At 39.7% G+C, this 16,231-nt stretch overlaps 1 protein-coding gene across 2 annotated transcripts in view; it reads right to left on the bottom strand.

The window, feature by feature from the left end:
- AUH (AU RNA binding methylglutaconyl-CoA hydratase) overlaps positions 1-16,231 on the bottom strand; it is a 191,234-nt gene that overhangs the window by 2,733 nt on the left and 172,270 nt on the right. For both annotated transcript variants that reach the window (XM_065550379.1, XM_042854596.2), the window contains 3 exons: positions 6,338-6,525; positions 3,014-3,064; positions 311-358 (listed from right to left, as the gene is read on the bottom strand). In XM_065550379.1, coding sequence (XP_065406451.1) covers positions 311-358; positions 3,014-3,064; positions 6,338-6,525 — 287 coding nt within the window. The remainder of the gene's footprint in view (positions 1-310; positions 359-3,013; positions 3,065-6,337; positions 6,526-16,231) is intronic.

The following is a 16,231-nucleotide window of genomic DNA, read 5'->3' as shown; positions in this document are numbered from 1 at the left end:
AGTATATCTCCACTGAAGTCAACAAGGATACGCCGCCAATTTACACCATCTGAAGATCTGGCTCTATGTCCAATTTCCCCTCCCTAAATAGCCCTATACAAAGGGATGATTTTGTCTTAAACTCCACTTCCTTCTTTAAGATTTCCATGTTAAAAAAAATAGAAATGGCTAAGAGAAAGGGTTAAATTTGTTATCTGAAATGCTGCTGGGAGAAAATATAAATTACTTTCGAGCTGCGTTTCTGTATGATTTTCAATGCAATTTTTAACTGAGGGGTTTGGGGTTTTTTTTGCTTAATTGTGTTACATACCTGAGCATAACAGGCTTCTTCAATTGCTAAGCCTGTTACTAAATCCACCTGGGAAACAAAAATTAAATATTGTAAGAGTGAATAACTTTCTGTAGATAGTACACACTTTATTTTCTGACAGTTAACTCAAATACTGTATTCCTATATCCCAATCATTAAAGCAGTCCAGCAAAGTCCCTCTTCACAGTATCTTTATGCAGAAATTCTTCACTATCCTGTGGTTATGGGTGGGTCAGTATTTCTGTAATCAGTTTCCCTATTCTGTGATGTAATCACTATTCAATAGATTGTCAGAAATAATAGGTGAATGCACAATGTATTGTCTTACTACAAATTGTCTTTGGCCAAAACCCATTAATTAGCTGAATATTTTAATTGTTTCAGCTATTACTGGTCAGAAACCTCGACTGCATATGAATCAGTCATTAATTATGTTTTAACAAACAAGTTTTGAAACAGATATCTTCCAGGATGAGACTGTCTTTCAGTATGTAAGGAAAGCACCTAGAATATGAAGAGGGCTACTGAAATACAAATAATAAGTTGATATACTTAATTTGAAAAACTAATTGCACCTAAGAAGAAGTTACTCACCACCATACAGTATAAAGAGTTGTACTTCCTGAAAAGCAGGCCAGATGCTATTTATGTCAATGTTTATTATGGAACTTTATCTTACATCTGCATCACAGTAGATATCCCTAACACTTCCAGAAGTGCTCATAAAGCTCACCCATTGTTTTGAGAAAACATGTTTGACCCAACTGCAATTTCAACACTTAAAAAGGGTCAAATTCATGATCTTTTCATACATCAATATATAGTACATAGTGAAAAAACAGCAATCATATACTCAGACATGTTTTTGTGAAATACGGTAATATACTGATAAGGTACATATATTCCTGATGTGATATACTATTTGTCCTTCCATTATTCTATTACATAATCTTAGTATATTTTACCTATATAAATTGTATAATTTTTACATGTCCTTTATTTGCTTTATCAATAATATGCATATATAAACTTGACAATAAATACATTTACATTCATGCATTTTACCTATTATGATTCCAATGTTGTACAATTTAAAATATACTTCAATTTTAACAAAATCTTGTAATAAATTAACTGATATATATATATTAAAATATGTATGGAAGTCCAACGAATTACAAAGTGTGTTTCTCAAGAAATGCTATTACACAACCAGCAATCACATGATCAACAAAAGCTTTGGTGATGCAATAAGACTGCCAATGATGAATAGACTGAATACCCACCCAGACCATCTTAAGGACCTATCTAGAGACTGATCTGTAGGAGCTTGATCTGCCAGAATCTCTTAAGGATTTGTCTTGATGATTAGGAAAATATATATTTCTCCCACATATAAGGATGAAACCAATTGTGATCTTGGACTTCCTCTGGGACCCTCTGAGATTTCTTTGTGTGGTGGCCAAAACAGCTGAAAGGGCTTATTTTCCTCCTCCATTATTTCCTCTTTGTTTAGCTACCTGCTTTTCATAAGTGCTATCTATTTCATCAGTGGACAGTTTTTCTACTAGCCTCTGAAAGCTGGGACCTTGTGTACCACATGGGGTTTGTCAACAAGGTCATTTTGACTCACCTACCTACTGTGTCTGGAACTTAGAATTTTTCCTACAAAAGTTTCTACCTTGTGTACCACTGAATTCAACCTTGGATTTATACCCTTAAAAAACTAATTTGTATTTGTGAGCTTAATTTACACCCTTTGTGTACTTTTACTTCAGAAAAGTACTTTTACTTTTAATCATTACTGTAACCCTACTCAACTCAGGTGTCTGAGTAGTTGTATGTCAACCTTTAAAACAAACAAACAAAAAACCTGAAACAGAATACATCCCTAACTTATCCTGTTATATTGAGGTTTTACATTGCAAATGACCTGTGATCACACTCTTCTCTGGGCCAGACTGTGCTCTAAATTGTGATGCTGCAAAGATTCATGCCCGTGCTTAACTTTAAGTATCTGAGTAGTCCCATTGAGTTCAGCAGGAGACTCAGAGGCTTAAAGTTAAGCACAAGTGTGAGTCTGCTCAGATCTTAATGAACTCTAGAGCTCGATCAATAGAGAACACTCAGGAGTGGCTACTTGGCATGTCTTTTTGTATTTAAATCAGATTCTTAATATTATGTTAACACTATTCTATTCTATACTAAATTATTATAAGCAGCAATGTCCTTTTTGGCCTTCAGTTTTACTGGCAAACCTTTATCCTGTTGATGATGGGATTGATTTTCATATAATTTGGTTTTAAAACAACCATAGTCTTTACAGCATGCTGTACATGAATTTAGGAAAGCTTTCCCCCCACCCTTTGACATGAACTACTATTAAACAAGTTGTATGTTTACTTTCTAACATTAATAACTCATGCACATTGTATCGGTTATAGCAAGTTTTGGTACTGTAGTGCCCCGTCAGCATCAACCATATCTGCAGGAGCAGGGTGAAATCAATATGAAGTCACAAAAATAAGAACCATTGGTTTACTTTAGACTGGATTCAACTAACTAGGTTTTGAAAGACTATATGGTTTGAAATTTAAAACAAGTCTAGAAAAAACATTAATTAACTTTTAACCCTCTATTTTAGGAACTGTTCCCCGCCCTCCAGGCTTTCACTCACTGTTACCAACAAATATATATCCTTACCTCCATCCCTTGATTGATGGCCAATTTTGCGACTCTTATTGCTAGAGGTCCCTAAAATTAAAAATAAATCAGATAGATCTACATGTCAGCAGATACAGCAAAATTGTGGTTCAAAGTGTCTACATATGAATGCTATCATATTAGCACTCTGTAGGCTTTGTCTGTTCTTTTTAATAAGTAATATGACCATGATACACATTTTCTTCCAAATATATGTTTCTAGAACTAAAAAAACTAAAAGCAGCATATAATTTTCAAAAACGACATGGTACCAAAACAACATAAAAAGCCTACATTTTAGAGGTGCTGAACACCAGCAGCTCCAATGGACTTCAACTTGAGTTGCGGGTGCTCAGCATCTTTGGAAATTAGGTTCAAAGTAACCAAATAATGATGGTACTATAGGACTCTATGTGATCTATTATATTATGTCCTAATAAGCGTATAATAAAAAGACATGGAAGCACCTCAACAAAAAAAGAATAAATCACTGCTAGCCTCAAAGCTAAAACGCATGAGCTGCAAAACCAAGATGCAAAAGTCAGATGGTTGACCTCTGTCAAACCGTGCAAGAGAGGGAGGGAGACAATGCAAGGAGCTCAGTCTCCCACAGAAGGGCCAGGAATGATAGGAATCCTTTCATCAGGGGGGTGCAAGTACTTTGCATAGCTAGAGCCACGACAGGCACTAGTTCTACAAACACATGTATTGGCCAAAAGAGCTAGTAGGATGCAGAGGGGAGAGGCTAATGCATCCTCTTCAATGGTTATATAGAATTGTACCTGCATGAGGCACAATGCCGTCAGAGCTCCTATTAGAGCAGTTAACCTCTGCACTGTCTCCAGTGTGAATCTGTGGCTACAAATCATAATCCAGGCCTTCTTTCATTTAAAATGTATATTTTTTCATATGTTGTTTGATAATAGGGTTTTAAAAACAAAAATCAATAGTGCTTTTCAACGTTAGTTACATTTACTGTATAATTTGCAGTATTTTCCAGCCTAAGAGAGGGATTTCTGAAGTTACTATGGAAAGCCAAATAAAGTGGTGAAGTAAATGAGGATTTTATTTTAAATGACACTCAATATAGACCAGGACCTGGATGGGATTAATCTTCCTGCAGAGCTTTCAACAGGGAAGAGGATTTATCAACAGCTCCCCCAAAACTGAATCATATTCTGGACACACTGGTGATTCCCCCAAAAATCTTCTCTAGTGCCAGTGTGCAAAGTCTCCTGAAATGTTCCCCTGAAGATATTCCATTTCTGTTGTGAGCTCAGTTTCAAGCTACAGTGCTCAAGGACTGATCATTTCTCAAGGGCCGTGAAGCACAGCAAAAGATTATAAATTTGTTAAGTGCTGACAATGAGGTATCAAATAAATATCAGAACAGTTCCTAACACAAAGAATTTATGGTCTACAAGATAGATATAGAAAAACAAGATACACCTGGGAGATCCAATGGAGTCATTGTTGTTTACTTAAAATACATATGTGTATGATTATATATATTTTCATTTAAAAAAATTAAAACATCTAGAATCTCAGACAACTGAGCTCAAGGGGGAGAAGCGGCATCTTTTGTGGAAGAAGAAGAAAGATACAGATTAGGCCATGATCAGTTTTCTCATGGATACTGGGGTGGGGGGGAGGGAAGGGAGGTTGGTGAAGACTGATGTCTATGGCAGAAAGGGGGCATGTCACAATCAATCACCACCAAGGCTCTTGCAGCTTTTTCCAGAAGGTCATGCTGATTTCTTCCTAGAGTTCTGGTGTTTTGGGGATGGAAACCGGTCTAGTTCCCTCACGTTTGCATGCCACGGTGAGGGAGGATGACAAATTGGTGTTTTGGTTGATGGTACAGAAGAAAACAACTATTGGATGAGCGGCAAGCAGAAACACTGATATGTGTGCACTTTCTTGTGAGTGAGAGAGAATGGTCAGCTACATAAATAGAGATGGAAAGTTATTGAGGCCCTGGGCACAAAGAACATTTGGGCCCCCCACACCTCAGAGGCCCAGGGGCGCCGGAAGCGGAGGGATCCAGGGAGGCCATGCCCACTCACTTTTTAACATGGGCATAGTAGCCTCGGACAGGTGCTGAGTGGTGGTGGCAAGGGTTTCACTTTGGGGGAGTGGGGGAGCTGATAAGACTCGCCTAGGGCAGGTGGCGGGTCTGGGGCTCCCCACAGTGTCCTTGGCTCCTTGAGCGGCTCTTACCATGGCCCAGCTCCAGCTTCTGCCTTGGCAGGGGTTGGGCCTTGGGGGAAGAATAGGAGCAGGGGGTGGATCCCCAGGGGGAAGAATCGGAGCAGGGGGTGGGGCCATAGTTCCAGCGCCAATGGTCCCCCACTTCTACACTGGTTCCGGTGCTCCTGTAGGTGCCCCCAAATTGGCCAGGGCCCCTGGGCACAGGACCTGTAGATTAATTCTCCACTGTACAGAAAAGTTCCCCCACCATGCTCCCTGACTGATTGCCATGAAAAATCAGACAGCAGGTTCTCTAGTCAAGGAGAAGCCAATAGTGAAAGTTTAAAGTAAGGCAACCCATAATTAACTTATATGCAGTTCTCCAACGTTGAATATTTGGAGTATAGCTGTCTGAAAGTAGTCATATTTCAGGTCTCTCTGCTACGGTTACATCAAGTGAAAGGAAAAGAGGGCACGTAACCTAGAGCAGTGCAAGAGAATGATGACATCCCTGTGCTGGTGTATGTCATCCAGAAAGCAAACAAATGAACATTCCAGTAAAAACAATATGTTGCATAAATGGAAAAAGACATTAATTTTGGAAATAAATTTCACTGTTACATTTCCAAGGGTATGTTAGTAACAAATGTAATTATGAAAAAGAATGAGGATTTAAATAGTCACAGTGTTCACTTAATGGATTTTGTACATGCAGAGAATCTGTACATTTTACTATGGCAAATCATACTGAGAAATCCAGACTCCCTGAACTAAAGGATTAAAAGAAAACTTCATATGGCTAGAATAGTAAGGAAGAGGACTGGTCTCTATTTTAACTTGACCTTTTTGTCTTTCTCCTATCCTCAACTGTTTCCCAAAATTTTCAATGTTATTTTAATAGTAATATTGTAGTCTCTAGAATTTTTTACTTTGGTAAAAAAATCATCTACAATGTTAATTTGAAAGTAAATAGAAACACAAACCTTAACAGTGCAGACAATAAATCAAGATAATGGTAATTTTCTTCTTGATTTACCTGGTTCCTTTGCATATTTACTATTTAACCACTGTACTATACTACAGTGAACTAACCCACCCAAAACAAAATCAAAATACGACTCCATTATGTTGTACCTGAGGTAAAAATTCTTGTGCTAGGGCTAAAGCTCTTCTATAGGCTGCATCCCCTGATTCATTCTGTTCCACCACATGACTGATCAATCCTATTGATTTTGCTTCTTCGCCATCTACAATACGTGCAGAGAAGATGAGTTCTTTTGCTAGCGATACACCAATCGTACGAGGTAACCTCTGTGTCCCACCTGTAATTTGTAGGAAACAGAAAATGCAAGCATAAGTTTTATGGCAGTTTAGTCTAAACACTAGATGCTCTGCTTTAAACTGCCCGAATTAAACATTGCCATGTTTAAATACATAACAGTTTCTTTTGTATATACACACACAATTTTACTATACTATGATATATGTGAACATAGTAAGATTTTGCTAAGTGCCTGAATCACTTTTGAAAATGGGGCTTAGGCACTTTTGAAACTTTAACCATATAAAATCAACTTTTCAGCTTCTTAGAAAGAGGTTTCTTATTTACTGATTACAGTTAATATAAATACAGTTTCCATTAATCAGAAGCCCATTTATTCATAATAAACCATAACTTAAAAGGACAGCTACTTACTAGTAACTGGTTTTCTCCAAGCATTTTTCCTGTTTAATCTGTGTATTTATATGGCATCCATAACCACAATACGACCACTTTTGCAGATCTATACTCTAGGTAACATGCCACAAGACTCCATACTGCATCCTCTGTGACCAGACATCGATTCTACCCACAGACTCAAGCACAGTAGGCAACATCTATAAAAAGACTACTTCTAGTGTTGCCACCTGGTCGGGTTTTGTACTGCCTTGCTGGTGAAAAGATTAATATACCTTTTTTATTTTTCTCACTTGGCTTACATTAGCGTGCTCTACAACTGACAACCCTGGTAGCCTGGACCACAGTACCATGTTAGGATAAGGTAAGAAAAGTGATAAAATAACATAACACATATTGTGTTACTGGTTTGGTTTTTAAATGAGTCTCTAAAACATTTTAGTAATAATTAGCTATAGTCAGCACTAGGACTCTTTTTGTTGTTGGTGATGGGGTGGCCATTGGTAGGGCTGTAGCCAGTGGCTGTTTTGTCTGCGTCTTAGAGGTGGCAACCTTATCGATGGCCCACACTTTTCCACTTCCATTCTGCTGTTTGAAATCTAGCACAGGACTACAAAGAAACAAGGACATAGTGTGACAAGCATGGATCTGTAGAAATAACATTCTCAGAGAGCTTTAGTTAGTGGTAGTTAGCTTTCCCTTCTACTTCCAGAATTACTTCTGTGAATTCCCACTTTTGGGTGATTAACAAGCAGAAACAATTTCCAGAGGGTGGCTGAAGAGTGCTTAATTGTTCAGAGAATAACAAATTTCCCCAAACAAGCATGCAATATGAATGAGAGCATAACACTGAGTAAGGCTCTGAACAGAACTCCACATGGAAGCCTTACAACATCTTAGAAATAGATGTGTCTTTTAAGGCTAACTGTAGAAAGTTACCTTTGCTCTAGTAGAATGGGCTCTAAAACTATCTGGGATTGGGACTCCTGCTTTGACATGGCAGGTCTGAATCAAGTATCTGAGCCATTTAGGCAAATTTTAAATAGAGATTTCTTCCCATCCAGAATTATTTCCACAAACACATGAGAGCACAGGGCAAAAGAGAAAAAGTATGTGTGATGGGGTACTTATGGGGGAAATCCAGGGTGGCAAGTCTGCACTAACTGAATTAACAGGTGTTCAACCAATATAAAATGGATGTCATTTCAATTTTAAAAATGGCAGACTAAATCAGTATTTAATTAAAGCCAATCTGTTTCCTTTACTGCTGTTTTCGAAAGTATTTAAATAGGTCTCTGGAACAAAATAAGCTAATTGGAAATAAATCAAAAGCTTTTATGATTCAACTTTCATTTATTTTTATTAAGTGCAACCAGCTTTAGCACTACTGTGTTCATTTTCATAAAAACATACCTGGTTTTCAGTGTATTACCCAATACTAAGATGTGGTTGGCAGATTAAAAAATAGTGGCTTGTTTGTTACAAAAATTGAGATATGGGCTTTAGCAAAGGGTGGCTATCGCTGCAATAAACATCATTTTTAAAATGTCTACAATAGCAGTGAAAGTGGTTGACATCCCCTTTTCGAAAAAAATTGACTTGCTAACACAAGAGAATTTCAATCAAATGATCCCAGTGGTAACCCTAGTCTAGATAAAGCTGCAGCAGCTTTCTGAGCTTTTACCACCACGTCAGTTAAATCTGATCAGAGCAGCCATTCTATGTTTGTACTTCCAACTTAAGTCAGGGGGAGTTTTTATACAAAAAGAATATAGTATCTGTGCTCACAGCAGGTTTAACTGACACAGTGGTAAAAATGCTAGCAGCTGCTGGAGTACATGAGATCTCCTACTAGTGTTACCAAAGATGCAGCTGAACCAGTCGTAGAATTTTTTTTGCTAAAATTATTTTATATCAGTAGGAGTAAAGAATCAAAATAAATCCTCCTCTCCTGAGGTAAGGTTTATTAACAAAAGGTACTTCCACAACTCTTTGAGGAGATTACTAGAATTCTTTGAGGGGGTCAACAAGCATGTGGACAAGGGTGATCCAGTGCATATAGTGTATTTAGATTTTCAGAAAGCCTTTGACAAAGTCCATCACCAAAGGCTCTTAAGCAAAGTAAGCTGTGGATAAGAGGGAAAGTCCTCTCCTGGATCAGTAACTGTTTAAAAGATAGGAAACAAAGGGTAGGAATAAATGGTCAGTCTTCAGAATGGAGAGAGGTAAATAGTGGTGTCCCTCAGGGGTCTGTACTGGGACCAGTCCTATTCAACATATTCATAAATGATTTGGAAAAAGGGGTAAACAGTGAGGTGGCAAAATTGACAGCCAATACAAATTTCAGAGTAGCAGCCGTGTTAGTCTGTATCCGCAAAAAGAACAGGGGTACTTTTGGCACCTTAGAGACTAACAAATTTATTTGAGCATAAGCTTTTGTGGGCTACAGCACACTTCATCAGATGCATAGAATGGAACATACAGTAAAAAGATATATATACATACAGAGAACATGAAAAGGTGGAAGTTGTCATACCAACTCTAAGAGGCTAATTAATTAAGATGAGCTATTATCAGCAGGAGAAAATTTTTTTTTGTAGTGATAATCAAGATGGCCCATTCCAGACAGATGACAAGAAGGTGTGAGGATACTTAACATGAGGAAATAGATTCGATTTGTGTAATGACCCAGCCACTCCAATAGAGACTGGGAGTGGCTAGGTCATTACACAAATTGAATCTATTTTCCCATGTTAAGTATCCTCACACCTTCTTGTCAACTGTCTGGAATGGGCCATCTTGATTATCACTACAAAATTTTTTTTTCTCCTGCTGATAATAGCTCATCTTAATTAATTAGCATCTTAAGAGTTGGTATGGCAACTTCCACCTTTGCATGTTCTCTGTATGTATACATATCTTCTTACTATATGTTCCATTCTATGCATCTGATGAAGTGGGCGGTAGCCCACGAAAGCTTATGCTCAAATAAATGTGTTAGTCTCTAAGGTGCCACAAGTACTCCTGTTCTTTTTGCAGATAATACAACACTATTCAAGATAGTTAAGTCCAAAGCAGACCCCGAAGAGTTACAAAGGGATCTCACAAAACTGGGTGACTGGGCAACAAAATGGCAGATGAAATTCAATGTTGATAAATTGAAAGTAATGCACATTGGAAAACATAATCCCTACCATACATATAAAATGATGGGGTCTAAATTAGCTGTTACCACTCAAGAAATAGACCTTGGAGTCATTGTGGATAGTTCTCTGAATACATCCACTCAATGTGCAGCGGCAGTCAAAAAAGCGAACAGAATGTTGGGAATCATTAAGAAACGGGTAGATCATAAAACAGAAAATATCATATTGCCTCTATATAAATCCATGGTACGCCCACATCTTGATATTGCATGCTGATGTGGTTGCCCCATCTCAAACAAGATATATTGGAATTGGAAAAGGTGCAGAAAAGGGCAACAAAAATTATTAGGGTTATGGAACAGCTTCCATATGAGGAGATATTAATAAGACTGGGAGTTTTCAGCTTGGAAAAAAAGAGATGACTGAGGGAGGATATGATAAAGGTCTATAAAATTATAACTGGTGTGGAGAAAGTAAATAAGGAAGTGTTATTCATGCCTTCAGATTACTCAAGAACCATGGGTCACTCAATGAAATAAATAAGCAGCAGGTTTAAAACAAACATAAGAAAGTACTCCTGCACCCAATGCACAGTCAATCTGTGGAACTCTTTGCCAGAGCATATTGTGAAGGGCAAGACTATAACAGGGTTCAAAAAAGACCTAATAAGTTCATGGAGGATAGGTCCAACAATGGCTATTAGCCAGGATGGGCAGGGATGCAAAACCCAGCTCTGAAATGTCCCTAGTCTCTGTTTGCTAGAAGCTGGGAATGGGCAACAGGGGATGGATCACTTGATGAATACCTGTTCTGTTCATTCCCTCTGAAGCATCTGGCATTGGACAGGATACTGGGGCTAGATGGACCATTGATCTGTCCCAGTATGGCCGTTCTTACTTTCTTATGTATGTATGTTCCAAAATAACACAAACCCCACAGAGTAAGCCATCTCATCAGACTTGGCTACCTCTTCAGTGGGAGTTAGACACTGAATACACACAGGATCAGGCTCAAGATGTATTAGCATGTCTCTCCACACCTCATCTCTGTGCCAAAAAATGGGAAGATGCTCTTTCAAAAGGATTGCTTAATACACTGCTGTTCTACCACCATCTTGTAAGTTAACTAACATTTTTGCATTCCAACTGTATACGTCTTTTCATTTTTCACCTGAAGAAACTGTCACACTTTAATTGATGTCTATCCTTGTGCACAATCTAAGTGTGCATCAGTACAGAGCTGATGTCTGTTAGAGAAGAATAGGTTCCTCAGAAGTCAACCTTTTTACCACAGCCTGTACCAGAAATACAATCTTGAAATACATCAGATTCAGCTTTTGATAAAAGACAAACTCTTTGTCCAAATCTGAAGGTCAGGATTCTTATATCTACTGACTGCACATCTTCTGTTCCTTCCTTGTTCACTCGTGCTTAATATATTTCCCTACTTATCTATCTTTTCTTCCTTTAGAGTTTTATCTTCTCTGTTACTGCCTCTACCAGGAAATGTTGAAAACAAAATTTAATTGAGCAACAATATTTCATAACTTTGACTAAACAATGGATATGTTTAAGCATGAAACAATGCTTATAGATGAAAAATGTTCTCTTGCCAGTATCTTGCACAATAAGGATTAAAGAGCAATAAAACAGTCCACACTGCAAGGCCGTTAAGCAAACGAGCATGTTCTCTGGTTTACATTCACAGAACATTAGCCAACAGTTCAGTGCATCATTCACATATTCAGCAGTAAGCACAGCATATATTCAAAAAAGTGTCACATTCGATCAAAGATGTACATAAGTTACATAAATCTGCAAGGGAAACAGCAAGAGTATACTGTAGAAAGATGTTCTTTTTTGATAATACATACAAAACATATAGTTCCTGCCAACTGCAATCAGAACTAAAGGAAGTAACACCCAATTTTCAAAGGCACTACTTAAACTAGTCATTTCATCTAAAAGTAGAACACTACTTGATGGAAGAGGTATTGTTGCATTTTTTCAAATTTAGTGTCACATTATTTCATGGACTAGTATTCTGGTATTTACTGACTGTGCTGATACAAAATAACTGATCTGTAGCTGCACAATAAATGCATTCTCACCAGAGGTACTGCCCTTTAATGCAATTGTAAACATCAGGTTTGAATGACACTCCATTTGATGTGAAAACCAACACTGGAAAAGACATCTAACTACTGGTATGAAAATGATTAAACAATATCATTATTCAACAAAATCTTGATTTTCTAGAGATATATATTTAGTGTCAGTAATTTATCAATTAAAAAAATATAAAAATATAGTACACAACTGGTTTGGATTAAGGGAATTTCAAGAACAGTTCCCAAAAGCATATCCAGAATGATGAAGTAACTAGCTTACTGGAAATAGATTCATCGTTCTGGCAAAAGATATCTAAAACCAGTAGTTTCTCAAAGTTCAAGGCTCCATCACAACATACTGAGAAAAATCCTGTGGTGACAAACAATCCAATATTTAATTCAATCATACTGTCATTCATTAAGCCACATAAAAATAATGTTATCTTATTTACACCAACTTTTTTTTACCTACATTAGGTTGGCTTAATTGTGATGCATTTAAATTTTTCTTGTAAAAAGCCCACTACATATTTATAATATTTTATTAATAACTAATGGTGAGCCAAAGTTCATCAGCCACAGACTTTCCAGTTATTTGAGTCAGCCAAGAAATGTCTGGAATCTCTACTTCATGGTTCCCATACAAAAGGAAAGGGGAGTAACAGACTTTCTCCTACGCATTAAGACTATTATAACAGTGTGAAATACATACATCTACGGTAAATTATTTTCCATCTTCCCTCAACACACAAATATTTGAACTCCTAAATAAGCTACATAGATAAAAGTAATGATAGATTAGATAGAAATATAATGCCATTTTTAACTATGTTGCTTGTTTTGTTATATATACAAACACAGATTTTTTTTTATTTTGATTTAAATTTATCTGCCATCTATTCACAATTCAAGATAGCTCTCCAAATTTAAACATTAAAAATCTAAAATGTATCAACAGAATATCTAGGTTCAAATTTCCAATTACACAACTACCAGTTTATGCCTTGATCCTGCAAAGATTTACGCACATTACTTAAGTTTCTGTTTAAGTCTTTGCAGGATCAGAGCTCTCCCACAAAAGAAAAACTAAAGATCCAACTCAAGTTATATAGCCTAGATCCCAGAAACAGGCCCCACTGGGATTCAAAACTCCTCCTGCTCAAAGGTCGCTGAAACCTGTAGGCCATAGGTGGGCAAACTACGGCCCGCGGGCCACATCCGGCCCACAGGACCGTTCTCCCCAGCCCCTGACCTCCTGTCCTGGGAGGCTAGCCCCCAGTCCCTCCCCTGCAGCCTCAGTCACTGCGCCACTGGCACAATGCTCTGGGTGGCGGGGCTGTGAGCTCCAGGGGCAGCACAGCTGCAGAGCCCGGCCTGACCTGGTGCTCTGCATTGCGCGGTGCGTGGCTGGCTCCATCCGGGCGGTGCAGCTGCGCCACCAGCCACTGGTGCTCCAGGCAGCATGGTAAGGGGGCAGGGAGCGAGGGAAGGGGGTTGGCTAGAGGGCAGGGGAGTTCGGGGAGTGGTCAGGGGCCGGGGGTGTGGATAGGGGTCGGGGCGGTCAGAGGGCGTGGAATAGGGGGGTTGAATGGGGGCAGGGGTTCCGGGAGTGGTCAGGGAGAAGGGGTGGTTGGATGGGGCGGCAGGAGGCAGTCAGGGGCGGGGATTCTGGGGGCTGTCAAGGAGAAGGGGTGGTTGGATAGGGAAGGTGTCCGGGGGGAGCAGTCAGGAAGGAGAGGAAGGGTTGGATGGGGTGGCGGGAGGCAGTCAGGGGTGGCGGTTCCGGGGGCAGTCAGGGAGAAGGGGTGGTTGGATGGGGCAGGGGTCCTGGGGGGGGGAGAGTCAGGAAGGACAGGGAGTTGGATGGGGCAGTGGGGGACAGTCAGGGGTGGGGGTTCCAGGGGCGGTCGGGGAAAGGGAGAAGGGGTGGTTGGATGGGGCAGGTGTCCGGGGAGGTAGGTAGGAAAGGGGGAGGAGGGTTGGATGGGGCGGCAGGGGGCAGTTATGGGCAGAGGTTCGTTCCAGGGGTATTCAGGGGACAGAGAGCAGGGAGGATGGATGGGGCAGGGGTCCGGGTGGGCTGTCAGGGAGCAGGGGGGTTGGATAGGGCAGGAGTCCCGGGGGGCCGTCAGGGGCGAGAAGCAGGGAGGATCAGATGGTTGCGGGGGCCGGGCCACACCTGCCAGTTTGGGAGGCACAGCCTCCCCTAACTGGCCCTCCATACAATTTCTGAATCCCGATGTGGCCCTCAGTCCAAAAAGTTTGCCCGCCCCTGCTGTAGGCACCTAAACTCACTTGGTGCCTAAATTTGTTGTAACAGTTCCCTAGGCACCTATGTTTCTCCCTCTGGGCATGTGCACTGCTGTCCCACTGTTGGAATCCGGACACCTAAGCTGCAGTATATTTTTTACAATACTCTTTACAACAGTTCTGGACAGGCAGCCCAATATATATTCCTGCAGCTCCCATTGGCTGGGAACGGCGAACTGCGGCCCCTGGAGCTGCAGGCAGTCGTGCCAGCGGATGGTCAATGTAAACGCTATCTTGTGGCTCACCAGCAGATTACCCTGATGGGCCACGTGTGGCCTGCAGGCTGCAGATTGCCCACCACTGCTCTATGGATATGTCTACACTGCAATTAGACACCCGTGGTTGGCATGTGCCAGCTGACTTGGGCTCGTGGGGCTGTTTAATTGCAGCATACACGTTTGGGCTTGGGCTAGAACCCAAGCTCTGAGACCCTTTGCCCTCTCCCCACAGGGTCCCAAAGACTGGGCTCCAGCCTGAGTCCAAATGCCTACACTGCGATAAAAAAGGCCCTCAGCCTGAGCCTCATGAGTACGAATCAGCTGGCACAGGCCAGCCACAAGTTTTTAATTGCTGTGTAGACATATCCTGTAAAATTTTGTAGCAGTCTTTCACTGCAAATTCTTCTACTCTTGCTAAAAGACCTGCCAGTTTAATTTGCAAATCAGACCTTGACTTTCACACACAGTTTTAATCACATATATTTAACAACTACATAGACTTGGTTGATTTAAACATCATAGAACACTTCAAATCTTCCCTTTTTTTTTTTTTTTTTTTTTGAGGTGGGGTGTGTGTGTGTTGTTTTTTTTTTAAAGCTAGCAGATTGAATCAGTAGAGGGTAATATCTGGCCTAAGAATATGAGAAAGCTTACAAAATGACAAAAGCTTATGTGACTTGTTAACATGAGAAACTCAGATGTAAAGATGTAAATACACTTTTTAGAATTCACTGGAAGTTAAATATTCATAGGCTTCATATCAGACAGATTAAATGTTTTGAGTAATTTGTAAAAAAAAAGATGAGATGTTTCTGATAAAAGCAATCAATTTTTAAGGGGGTGTAGACTAAGAATGGATTCCCTATATGCAGACATCTGCCCACGTGAAATGCATGAAAACAGAAAATGAATCTGAAAGCTTGTACTTAGAGATAGCAGATTTGAAGGGGTAAAAATTTCTTTGGGGTAAATGAGTCTTCAGAGTTATAGCTGGGGAACAATCAGATCTGTTTGCCTGACATTATTAAACATTTGATTCATCAGCTACAGTAGTTACCATTCATATAGTTTTAAATACTTTGACTCCAGGTAGTGACCTAGTGATACAATAATAATTAGCTCATCATGACAATGTAGAAATTGACAATGCAAGACCACTTTACAAAGAAATTGAGTGAGGAGCAAAATTATACTTAAACGTATTTAAATACAATAAATGAGAGTGCCCATGCATATTTCACAAGCTACCTGCCTTACAATACATATAGCTCTTGGTGGAAATATTGTTTATATTGTTCTGAAGTACTGCAGTGATAGAAAGTGAACTTAAAAGAAGCCCCTCCACCCCACCCCAAAACCACCACGACACACACACACTAAAGCAAAATCCCCAACTGGGTGCAGATATAAGTGAATGGCCCAAGAGAAAGTGCTTTCTAGCCTTATTAGAGCTATGCCCACATATTTGTTAACAGAATCAGCTCTTGGTAGCAACAGTAAGAAGGCCTAATGGAGGACCAGTCGACTGTTATTTTGTATATCTAGATTTCCAATCACAGGGACTTT

Source organism: Chrysemys picta, chromosome 6 (genome assembly GCF_011386835.1).
Source record: "Chrysemys picta bellii isolate R12L10 chromosome 6, ASM1138683v2, whole genome shotgun sequence".
NCBI lineage: Eukaryota > Metazoa > Chordata > Testudines > Emydidae > Chrysemys > Chrysemys picta.
The sequence above is the reverse complement of the archived record's forward strand: the minus strand, read 5'-3'. Positions and strand labels throughout refer to the sequence as shown.